The sequence below is a fragment of the Apteryx rowi genome, unplaced genomic scaffold (genome assembly GCF_003343035.1).
Source record: "Apteryx rowi isolate R43461 unplaced genomic scaffold, aptRow1 scaffold_417, whole genome shotgun sequence".
Classification (NCBI taxonomy): domain Eukaryota; kingdom Metazoa; phylum Chordata; class Aves; order Apterygiformes; family Apterygidae; genus Apteryx; species Apteryx rowi.
Genome location: NW_020450655.1, coordinates 590,288 through 603,313, shown reverse-complemented (window position 1 = coordinate 603,313; position 13,026 = coordinate 590,288). Strand labels below are relative to the sequence as shown.

At 33.8% G+C, this 13,026-nt stretch overlaps 1 protein-coding gene across 1 annotated transcript in view; it reads left to right on the top strand.

Moving 5' to 3' along the window:
* KLHL1 (kelch like family member 1) overlaps positions 1 to 13,026 on the top strand; it is a 190,842-nt gene that overhangs the window by 78,807 nt on the left and 99,009 nt on the right. Inside the window, exon 4 of the mRNA XM_026075972.1 lies at positions 165 to 377. Coding sequence (XP_025931757.1) covers positions 165 to 377 — 213 coding nt within the window. The remainder of the gene's footprint in view (positions 1 to 164; positions 378 to 13,026) is intronic.

Here is a 13,026-nt window from a genome sequence, read left to right as displayed (position 1 = left end):
GCTATAGCTGTTTCGTCTAATCATTTTTGTTTTCTTTTCCTGAAGATTTGTATGAGGGTTTGGTATGAAAGCTATTACCCAATCTTATGGGATTTTTTAGCTTTAATAGCTGATTTTTCTTTTCCTTCAGTATTAATGAATCTAAAATATTTTCATCTTGTCAGGAGAATATAATGGAAGTTATAAGAAATCAAGAGTTTTTACTTCTACCGGCTGAAGAACTCCATAAACTTCTTGCTAGTGACGATGTCAATGTTCCTGATGAAGAAACCATTTTCCATGCCTTAATGATGTGGGTGAAGTATGATATGCAGAGGCGATGCAGTGACCTAAGTATGCTACTTGCTTATATCAGATTACCACTGCTTCCACCACAGGTAATTTATGCTTTTATGTATATGTATATATATATAGAGAGAGAGAGAGAATGAATATAATCACTGTTATTGTAAAACTCACATCAGTTTAGAATCAGCAGCTGCTGAATACTCTGGATACTTAAAAGCAAAACCATTTAGGATTAGACACTATGAAATTAGTGCTCCATCCAGAGTGACCTTGATAAATTTGAGGTTTGGGCCAAGAGACTCCCAACAAGAAGTGCAGTTTTGAACATGAAAAGGAGTAACTACATACGTCATGACATGATAAGAAGGACAGGCTGAATAGTTATTCTGCTGAACTGAGATTATGACAGATGCCAGGCTGAATATGAGTCAACAGTGCAAATAAAGAATTCTAAATAGTAGTCTACATTAGGAAAAACTTGGTCAGCAGACTGAGTGAAGTTACTATTCCTGTAATACCCTGTGCTGGTGAGGCTGCAGCTGGAATACTATTTCCAGTTTTGGACCCCACAATTCAAGAGGGATATGGAGAAGCTGGAGAGAGTCCAGTGAGGGGCTATCAGCATGGTCAGGGACCTAAAGTACATTTAAGTATGAAAGCTTGTTTAGTCTGGTGCAGAAGAGGCTAAGATCTATAAATCTATTAGCATCTACTAGATCTACTATCTACTATAGATCTACTAGCTATAGATCTACTAGCAACTTAAAACTACTTGAAGGGTAGTTATGAGTGTGGTGGAAACAACTCTTCTTAGGAGCACTACACAACGTAAGAAGGGGTAAAGGCTTCAAGGCATAGTATGGATGGTTTAGGTTGGATATTAGGGGAGAAAAAAACACTTAGAAGGCAGTGTAGCACTGCAGCACAATGTTCAGAGGTTGTAGAATCACCTTCTTTCGGAGTATTTATTACTTGGCTAGATGAGGCTGTGGATCACCAGATCTAGTATTGGCATTAGCCCTGCTTTGAATGGGAGGTTGAGCTAGAAGACCTCCAGAGGTCCTTTGGAGATCCCTTCCTATCAACACTTCTATGATCCTATGATGCGAACTTCAGATTCTTCTTTTTCTAAGAGGAGTAAATAGTAATTTTCTTCTGTTTACTGCCTCTAAATAATCTTTCTCCTTTCAGCTAGACAGGATTAAATAAAGTTACATGACTACATGTAAGTGTTTATGGGAAAGATCATTATACTGAGAATTAGTCAGTGACTAATTAGTCCAGAATCAGCTGCAATAATGCTAAGAAAGTATATAAAAAAAAATCCAAATTAAAGTTAAGATATAATCAAACTTTCAAAAGAAAGTTATTGAGAATAGAAAGTTGAAATTTATTTTTTTGTTTATGAAGAGGTGAAATTTTCCCTACTAAGGTTTATACTTAAGTGTAAATCAAATAAAATGTTCCATCATTTTCATTGCACTGAAAATTAACTGAAAAGCTCTCTGGAGAGAAGTAGGGTCAAAATTAAAAGCTAATCATAGGACTTCTGAGGAAGAAGATTTGGGTTCCTTACTTTTAAATTCATAAAAAAAAAAATCAGTCATATACCACAAAAGTTATTAACAGATTGGAAAGATTGTACTGAGATCCTCTTAAAATGAAGGTTTAAATTTATAGCTTTTGTTCTTATGATACCTCATTTTCACTTTCAAGGTATAGTAATGATACTGTCACTGTTGTCAGTCTTTTTTGAGTGATAGGATATGTAACAATATAATTCAGAATTCATTGGAAGACTTTAGGACCAACCAATCAACATTAACATTAAAAGGAAAGTGTCATGAAGCTGAAATTGAAATGATAGAACCTGCAATGCTGCCATAGAGTTTAGTTTAATTTAGTTTAATTTGCTCCTTTGATTTGCTTGAAACTGTCTGCTAAACATAGTAAGACATTTCCTATTTCCTCATTCAAATCAAACTAAAAAGACTGGTGGCTTGACTAAGATAAGGAATTATTTTGTGTTATAGTAGGTAGGATTTAATTATTTTCTTATAATAGGTGGTGAAAATCTATAGGTGTAGACAGATATCCCCTGTGAGGTCCAGCTGGAACAGCTGAAGATGTTATCTCCTGCTTCCCAGCTGCCTGTCATGACCCATGGTGATTACCTTCCCCACAGCTCAGGGAGCAGAAAGGATCATCTGAGCCCTCCCTAATCATCTATAGGCAAAAATTTGCTAGAATATCTCGATCTAGCTCCACCTACTGTTGAAACTAAAAAGGTTGACTTCGGCTTTGAAAACCCCCAGTTTTAATTCTGCTGTTTTGTTTGTCAGTAACTTACTTCCAGCAAGAACAGGTAACAACCTTTGAGGTGCTGCAATGTCTTGAACTGCTCAACTCACTTCCAGAGTGAATGTGATTCTACCAAGGTGTTTGAGCACCATCTGAACTTACACTTTAGAGTTTTTGTAATCTTTCAGTCAACATGGAGTTTGAGCTCGTCTGAAACCTAAGTGGATGGCCTCATAACCAGAACAGATCTTGTTACCTTTAAAAGTGCCCTTGACTGCTGCAGTCATGAAAAAAAACTTGTAACTATGATTCACTATTTATTGTTTAAACTAATATATTTTAACTCTGGTATTCTAAGTAAAAACATTTTACTTTGCAATTGGAATGGACTGAAAACTTACATCCTTTTAGTCACTGTGGACCAACATATGAACACCAAGGCTAAATTTATCCTAATATATAAATAGGCTAGGGCCTTCTGGCCTTGAGGGCAAATGACATAGATGAGTTTGTATCTATAGGACTGAATTTTCCTCATCTTACTCTCCTCCTCTCCCAGAACAGAGTGGTTTTTCCTATGCTTGAATCTCACATCCCCTGACTCAAGCTGTACCTTGAAACATGCTCTGGCAATTCAGTAGCATGTTTGAGCTTCTGCCTAGCCCTATGTTTGTTTACTAGCACTGATGTTAGCTGATTTACTCGAATGAAAAACTTGATTGTTTTTGCTGTCTGTCTGTACACAGTGTAAAGTACCTGTTAATGAGGAGGCTACAGCATGAATTGAGAATGTGTCCACCTCCTCTTGAGCAAAACACTATTTTTACAGTGTTTCTTATAAGATTATGAGGAAGTGCTAATGACACTTGGGCCGTTGGAAAAAAAAATACAGACGAATGTTAGGAATTACCGGTGGTACTGAGTGCCTAGAATAGCATGACTAGTAAAGAATGAGGATGTTAAGGATATGTTTTAATGGTTCTCAGCAAAGGCATGCATGCTAAAAGGATTATAGAAATTTACTTGCAGAAATAGTTAAGTTAAAGATAACTTATACCCCACTAGCATGTTGTGTTTATAATGGCTGTTTTTTCACCTGCTTGTAATATTAGATCATTGGTCAGTAAGAAAGCTAAAAAATAGCATAGGATAAAGCATAGATATTATTGTTCTTCCCTCTGTAACACTTTTAATAAGATCACTTTCAAAGGCTTGCAAATGCCATCAATAGAATAACGCATAGTGTCTGAGCATTAAAGGCATCAGTAGAATAACGCATTGTGTCTGAGTACTAAAGATACTATGGCTCAGATCTAGTGTAACTAATGTAGGCATCTAAATGATGCCTAGGGACAGAAACAGTCCAGTCCTAAAGTAAAGTACTTAAATACCCTGTAAAGTCACTGGTAAGAAAGTGAGCTGATCAACCCGGCTTCGGTGCTTATTTCTATGGTGATATTATAGGGAACCTGTAGAAAATGTTAAGCTTCTAAATCCCTCAGAATGCACACATTATATCTGGCAGTATATGATTTTGTGTTTATTAATTTGCATATAACACCTGAGTAGAAATCCTTTAAATCCTACCTTGGATAATTGCCATTGTTAGGCAAGCTTGTAAATTCCTTCCACAGCTCAGCTGGCATTTGGAAAGAGATAATTCTATCTGCTATTAAACAATAATTAAGCAGTCATTGGTATACTGAGGTTCATCCAGTTCTGACCTTTTTAATATATATTGGATTAGATAAAAAATTTGAAGGCGCCTTTGTTTAACAAAAATCCAGGGTGTCACTATATTTCAATCAATCCCTAATTTCTCCATCTGGGCAATGTAATTGATAATATAAAGTGAAGTAATTCACCTTCTTTCAGCTCTCTAACTCATGTCATTAAAGAAGTGGTGGCATTAAAGAATGTGGTGGCAACGTAATGCTATACTACTGTTTCTTTATCCTATACCCAATTAACCTGGCTTTTTATTGTGTTCAGTATGTCCTGATGATATCCTGAACATAAGGCTTACTACTAAAAATATTGGAATAAATTTATTTAGTGCAAAAATATTGATCTCCACTTTAGTAAAACATTTTTGCATGTGTTAATAAGTGTATTGGAGGATAACACCAATGAATACAAAACACAGACCTTGCTTCTTTTTACAGTAACCTTGCACTGAGAAAGGTTCAGATCAATGTTTTAATAAAAATAATTCTACTTCTATTGCTCAGAAAACTAGTTTATTCTATGTGAAACTTTTATTCTGATAAATGTCCCTCTCAGCATGTATAGAGTGTGTTCATGTGTAAATACACATTTATTGATACACTATATAATATTAACTGTCAAAATCAATGTTAAGCTTTGGTAAGAGCTTATCTTTCCTTGACCTGCAAAATGGCACCATTTTAAGTGCAGGCTCTTTGAAATGTGTGATATAGCGCTCTCTGCATGAAATGATGTCTTTTGGTTTGAGGAGATGTGCTTCACCTGCTTGTCTATGTCTTTAAAAGGTCAGATTATTTAGAGTCATTATTTGGCAGCTTTGTATCTTTGCTGTCTGAGGGATTGTTGGTCACATTGTTGATTAGATCAGATTGTGGCAAAAATTGCTCTCTGCATGTGCTTATTCTATTATCCTCCTTGGCAACATATTTTAAAGTCCTTTCAATAATTTTTCACTGATTAGCATACCAGCATATTATAACTCACATCTGAAAATCCTGTATATTCAATGAAACTAGTACAGGTAAATGCAGGGGAAGTGGATCTAATCACAATGGTATACCAATGTTATTTTCCAGTTCAGACTCTGATTTGCACTCATTTTTTAGCGCACGAATAGCCTGCACCACAATGGCTTGCATAGCTCTCAGCAGTGAAAATGAGGCACAACTTTCAACAAAGCTCCAGTGTCATTTAGGCAGCTACATAATATGCTAAGACTTGCCAAAATGCTTAACACCCAGCTGCTCATAGTAATTTTAATGAAAACGGTTGGGTGTGAAGCACTTTTAAAAGTCTTTCATTGCATGTTCCTTTTTATGTTCCTAAATGTAGCTGACCACTTTTAGAAATCTGGATTTAAATACCTTGTCAGATATGTATTTTCCCTTAGAGCTGTCCTTGCTGTTTTCATTTGCAAAGGTACAAGATGGCATCAGTGTGATTCAAACTTGGACTACGCTGTATATAGTGAACAGTGTTGTTTCACTCTCCAGTAGTATATTTTGCTCATAAGTGGCAATCATGGCAAAAATCAAGAAGCACTGGGTTTTTAAATTGTTTTCTGTGGAGTTTATCACGCACTAGTGGGCTCTGTTTTGTCCTAGAGAAGACAGGGAAGAAACTGGGAAGAAAAATTGCGTCACAGGAGAAAAACAGACTACAGACTTCACAGTTTTGTCAGGATCTAAGCAACAGGTAGCAAGACCTTTCCGTATGGGCCACAAGAACCCAGCAAACCATAAAGACTTTAAAATCCATCAGTGGAGCATATTCTCCATGCCCGCTCAGGAGCTATGATGTAGGAGGACCTGTAGGACCGCATGCCATGCAGTCCCTGGAACCCACGGCACAGTCTAATTCATGCAGATGACGAATACCCTGAAACCTGGGCTGTCTGGGTCAAACCCAGATGTCTAAGTCTACCTTTTTAAACAGTTTAGCACTACCATACCTATTTAATACAAGGTATGCTTATTTTATACTCATATTGATTTCTATAGTTTAGTGTGGAGGCACCTAAGCTAGTCTTAGACTAACTAGCGTGACAGAAGTGTAGTGTAGTGCTGGTTTCTGTAGGTTTCCATCCTCTCTGAGTGGATTCTCCCTAATAGAAAAGAAAATACATCATCAGAAAAGTTTTCTTCTCCAGTTTGCTAAGCCAACAACATTTTGGAGATTACATACATACTAAAAGAATTCTTCATATGTCACACTTGTCCTTGAAATACTCTCTAAAGAAAAGGTATTTTAAGTTACAAACATTTTTATTTCTATATGAGCTTTTTTAATCAATCCTTTTTGCCTGTTTTTAAGGCCTGGAGATCATATTTGAAACAGGAGAACATTATTTAAGGAAAAGGTTGTCCTTTTGTATTCCATTTCTTTGTACTCAATTTTTTATAGGAGTTGTATCAAAGTAACATCAATTTTGGTAGACTAGTAACTGCAGTTAAAAAAATAATAATTTGCAAATATAAGCTATTACTTGTTATTGGCTGAATATCATTTGTGTTCCATTGGTTAGCATTTGTCATGCTTTTGTTTAATCTTCTATTTCAATTTACTGATCACTTTCAAAAGAAGAAGAAAAAAAAAAGGAATTTGATTCAGAAGAGTTTCCAATTAAAAGATCTATCTATGAACTGAAAAAAGACCAGACAATAAGAATATTCTGTCATATCCCAAGCTTTTTGCTGATACTAGTATTTTTTTATTTTATTTTTAATGGGACTTTTTAATGATTGTCTTCCTTATGAACACTTCATGAGCTGTAGAACTTTTCTTATTTCTTAAGTAGTACTTTAACATTTCTGCAAAATATGCATAGCCTCAGAATTAAGATATATATTTTACTTTTTCCCCCCCAGGGATTAGAGAGGAAAAAAACATGAGGCACTCTAGGAGAGATTCATCTCACCTAACTTTAGATATCTAGAATACAAATGTCTAGCATTCGAGGCATTTACTTCAGGAAGAGATTTATCATGATATAAAGCAACTTTCTTCTCTCCATTTACTGCATCCTAGGATGATGAGGTCAAATGTAGATCTCTGAATCTGTATAATTAATTATAGAGAAGGCTTGCACTTGAGTTTTGTACTTCTTATTCGTGCCACTAAATCTGCCCCTTATTGTGGGAAGAGAGCAAGTTCATAGAAGTCAAGCATCCTTTCTTTAAAAACTTTCTTTAAATGAATCTCTGATACAAATACTGATACAAAACTTGATCTAGAGAACTTGGTCTAGTTAAAATAGTACAGTTTGATCTTAGCAAATTACTTTTGTCTTTCGAACTGTAGGGAAAAAATAAAAAAAAATAAGCTGACTTAAATACAGAATAAGTCTCAACTCAGTAAAGAATGCTAGGATATAGCTTTGACCGTTTTAACATTGAGGGCTGGATTTTTAGTAGGGTTGATTGTATCTTAAATGCATGTAATTTCATGGGTGCAAATTTTTCAAAAGTGCTTTGAAGGACAAGTGTGAACAACTGAGAGAATTTCTGTTAATAGCAATTAGATTTTAGATTTTAAATATATAAAAAATACACTGATTTATAAACTCATTGTCAAAGGTCACCACTGGAGGCAGATGTTGTTTCATCAGATTTAAAAAAAAAAAAGACAATTTCTATTTTCCTAATATTTTCCTAAATTGAAAAGCATTTGAATTAGTAAAACATAGAGGTAATAAGTAAATTGGTCAAATTAGTACCATTTTCAAAGATATACCCAGTTGCACTATTTAGACCAAGGAAAGTCAGTGTGTGCCAAAAGAGTGGACGTATTTAGGAATGAAGTTAAAACTAAAGTTTGAACAGTGTGATAAAAGACAACAAGGGACCACTTATACAAAATAATACTGAAGTTTTTAATAAATGGGCTCATTAAATCATAATCTTTGGGGAAGTGTTAATGTTGCGAAAGTGGTTTCAACACCACAGTTTAATTACTTATCACAGATGCTACCAATGAATATTCCCATCCCACTACTTAGTTTATTCAATAGAGTGGGGAAAAATAATCAGTTTCTTCATTTTTATACCATAAATGCAAAACCTCAGAGAATGTGTGTGTGTGTGTGTGTGTGTGATTGTTTGTTTACCTAACATATTCATTTTGGTAACCCAATGGCAGGTTAAAGAAAATAAACTTCAGCTGTGTTATATTTTTTTTAGTTCTTTTATACACTGGTGTGGGGGACAGGGAGGACTCAAGATTATAACTGAAAGGCAGAAAGCCAGTTTTAAGATTTTCCCTGAATATAACATTATTTTTAATGTGTAGGTAGGGAAAAAGCTGAAATTATAAATCAATTAAACACTAAACACATTTCCACTGCCAGCAACTATGATTACAGGGGAAAAAAAAAAGCCTGGTAGATACCAGAGTTCAGTTCTTAGTCATAAAACACAATTAGATTTCTTTCCAAAATTCCAGTCCAAGACTGTTTGCAATATATTATCTGATTGTGCTGTTTGCAATATATTATCACCTGTGTACAAACACAGATCACAGACTTGCACACAATCTCATGAAAGTCTGCTGCCTAGGGAATAAATCTTAATGTAGATTTCTAATGATTAGCCATATATTTCAAGAAAGAACTGGTTTGGAGTTTCCTAAAGATCTTTAAGGTTTTGTCTTTTATTGCTAAGGAGAAAATATCCTTTCTCTGAGAATATAGAAATCTGGGGGATTTAGTATAGTCTCTTTGTCAGTCAGTTGGAGAATAGCAATATATTATAAATAATGAGCAACAAAAATATTGAATTTCATATATTCAAACTGTTACTACACAGAATGCTTGAAAATAATCTCTGAGCTAGAAGTGGTTTACTTAAACCATTAATTAAATGTGAATAAGAAAGAAAGAATTCCAATCAGACTGTGAATGTTCACTGATCTGAAGGAAAACAATAGAAAACAAAACAAAATGAAATATGCTAAATTGGAGAAAATATTCATTGCAAATGTTTGTCATGATTTTAATTCTAAGACAGTATATTGAAATGGTCTTCCTAAGAACTCTACGAGTGCAGAAAGATAAACTAGATATAAGCTATCTTTTTAAATTTCAGTTTAAGGCCCCTAATTACAAAACAGTGAAATGATTAACAGAGATAATTATTTTGCAGTTTGCACAATTTATTCAATTTCTAGTGAAACAAAAAGGTCTTTAAGTAATATTGCTAAAGTTCAGCTGAATAAAATGGGATTTAGAAATGGGGTTTACACTTTAGCTGCATACATAATCAATTTTTGAGCTTGTGAGCTTTCCATTTAAAAGTCCAGAAAATATCATAACTTTTGTATTTTTAAAAAGACTAAAAGGAGACAGTGGGTGAATTTTTAAGTGTTTTAATCTACTTCAGTTAAAATCTATTTGCATATCAAGGTCTGGATGAAGAATGACATTGTTGGCAATATCTTGGCATATCTTCAAAGTGCAAAAATTTAAAAGTAATGGTTATAAGAAATGGTAAAATATAGTTCTATTAAATTCACAATTATGCAACCTCTGAAGATGGTATCTTGTTCTATGCAAAATTAAGTGAGTTGGTTATCTACAAAGTTGCCAGATTTTCAAAGTAATGTATCATTCTTGATGTTGTTTTCTAAACACTAAAGTAATATTSTGTTTGTTTTTTAAACAATTGTTATGTTTTTGTATTCACTTCAAAGTATAAAGTTGTTATCTTAATTTTTAAAGAGCTTTTGTTTATTCTGAATATATCGTTGTTCTCCAAATGTATGTCTTAAACACTTCAATAACATATGCTTAATCAATACCCCAATATACTTTCAGTTTTCATGTAAATAGTGCAAATGTGCTGCTGTTCTTGTTCCTGTTATCTTATTTTACAAGAATAATGAGTTTTTTATGTATACAAATATTTTAATGTATTTTTCCTTATTAGAAAATACTACTGATGACTGAAATATCTCATTCATTTTACTTGAAAAGAAAGTTAATAATATTGTTAGTGGAAACCATTTAAAGTTCTAACATAGACATTTAAATGAATACCTTGTGTTGTCAAGAAAGCCATAATTCTCCCTTACTTAAATCTGTTTTTTTTTTTCTAATATACCTGTTGAGCAGAAAACTCACTTAATGTTGTAAGAGGGAAAATTAAAGTGAATTTGACAGAGACAAGCCATATTTTACTTCCATTCCCCAGTATATTTTCTACAGAAAGAAATCTAATTTGTAAAAAGTTTTTAATTTATGAATCTAGAATGGCTTTCAAGTGGCTTGTTTGCTAGATCATGAAAAGCACCACTCATTCTTTTCTAGCTAATTTTAACAAGACTTACAGTGATATAAAAGGACAATTTATTTGAAACCCTGCCTATTATTCCTGACTTAATCCTTCTTAGTGAGATTAGCATTTAAATTATCTTCCATAATTTTAATTTAAATCTTTAACAATGGCTGATGGCTATGCAATAACCATTGCCTACACAAAAGTCTTGTTCATATCAGCCATCATTTAAATCCCAGAGGAAAGACATGGATATATTCTTTTAGGCAGAATGCCGAACTGATTGAAGCATGATCAACTCTATTCACACAGAGACAGCCAGTCAATATGCTGTTAATTGTATTAGCTCAATATACTGTTGTTTTTATCTATAAACTCTAATTTAGGTGAAAATATTTAAGTTTGATGTCAGGCTGTTCTTGGAAAAAGAAATAAGAAAACTATTTACAATTCATTGCAGAGTTGTCTCAAAGAAAACATAGGTTGTCTCCAAGGTAACAAGAGCTCCATCAGCCTGTGAAAACTACAGTTTCAGTGGCAACTGCTGATCTGTTGCCAGTTGCAGAATCTACGTTCAGAGTGGTCAAGAGAGATACTCATTTTTTAAGAAAAATATTAGGAAAACGGACCATTTTTTCAAACTCTTAAGATGAAATTTAAGTAACTAATTCACTGTTTTTTTTAATCTAATCAGTTCAAAATTTATTAAACAAGGATAAGAAGTTTAAACAAATTATTGAACAATTACTCTTTATAACAAGAGGTTTTGTATCCAACAGAAGCTGTTCAGAGATTATTGGTTTTATGAAAGAGATAGTAGCACTTCATGTGAAACTTTGTTCTCCTTCATGTTTGTGGTGGAGCATAAATAGCCTGAAATTGCTTAAAATAAATATATAAGGTTTTGATCAGGATAATGATGAATTAAGTCAAAATCTGCAGTTATAACAGAATTTGCAGATATTTCTTGCAGATGTCTTATAGACAGAAAATAAAAAGTATCAAACAATTTATTCCTTTCACCACATTACGCAACTCAATTATCAATACAATGACCTAGGAATACTGAATTCCTCTTTTGCTATCATCTTTAGACTGATAGAAAACTCTTCTAATAGGCGCTTCTTCCAAAGACGCAACAGTGTTTCCTATCAGCTGGAGTAACATAAGCATGGCAAGACTTTGAAAATTAACAGAAGTCTTATTTTAAAGACAAAATTTTAAAACGGTATTTGTATATTATCTAGGAATTCATATAAACCATTTATTTGCTTTTCATTTTTACCTATACAAAGTACAAACATGACCTTACCCTTTAGAAGTCTCTACTCTTTCCTAGTGGTTGTATTTCTATGATCATTGACAATAACTAACTGTAACAAATCCATACATAGAAACAAACACATAAAAGGACAATGTTGTCCAATCAAATATTTCTTTTGAAGACTATTGAATATGCAAACTTCTATGTCATTTTTACTTTAGATTTTCATTTCATATGGTAATGTGTTCCTCTGATTCAAGGTTGTCAAGCAACTTCAGTTATATTTTGGCTCAAGAAAGAGGCTTATGGGCTTTGTTAAACAAAATGTGCCATAAAAATTCACATTTCATTTACTCGCAGTTCATTTCAAGGCTTTTAAGCTTTTTGTTCTTGTATTGTGATTATTAAAACTATTAAGATAAGGCTAATCCTGTGTTCCACATAATGATGGCATGTAGGTTTTTGAGGGCACAGGACTCTTCTAGTCTTTCTTTAGAAGCAAAAATGAACAGGAAAATGCACCTAGTTACTGGGAGAATTTTTAGAGATTTGGAAGTTGCTTTCTACCTACCGTAAAATTGACATATTTGAATATGGAACTTAATGCTATTCAGGCTATAGAATAATCACCAAAAAAAGATCTAGCCCTGAGTAATAAGCAAGTCAATGACATCAGGATCACTGTGACAATAGAGCATGAACATGGTGTTGTTGGGGAATCGTGTAGTCACCCTCTCCACTCATTTCAGTCACTTATGAGACATGTAGAGGAGACAAGACATGAAGTTCCCTTACCCTGCAGAATGCCAAAGAAAAAGAGGAAAGCCTGCTGCTGAAATCCTGTCCTGGGCCTGGTTTCCTTTGTGTGCGTGTGCTGATCAGTCACACTGCTCAGGCTCTTTCCTTGGGAAATTACCAGAAGATCCGGGCAATTTCCTCTTGTGTATCTTGATGTAAATGTGCTAGATTGTGTACAAATCTGTAGTTATTTCTCTAAATTACAAACTTGGTCATTGCTCATTTACAAAGATTTGGGCTCCTTCAAAATCTGGTCTCATAAAATCAAGATTTACTGTAATAACTTATTCATAAACACAACTAATCTAATCCTTCAAAAGAGATTTTTATGACGGAGTCTGATACAATTTTAGGTATAATAATATTTGCCAGTAAGCC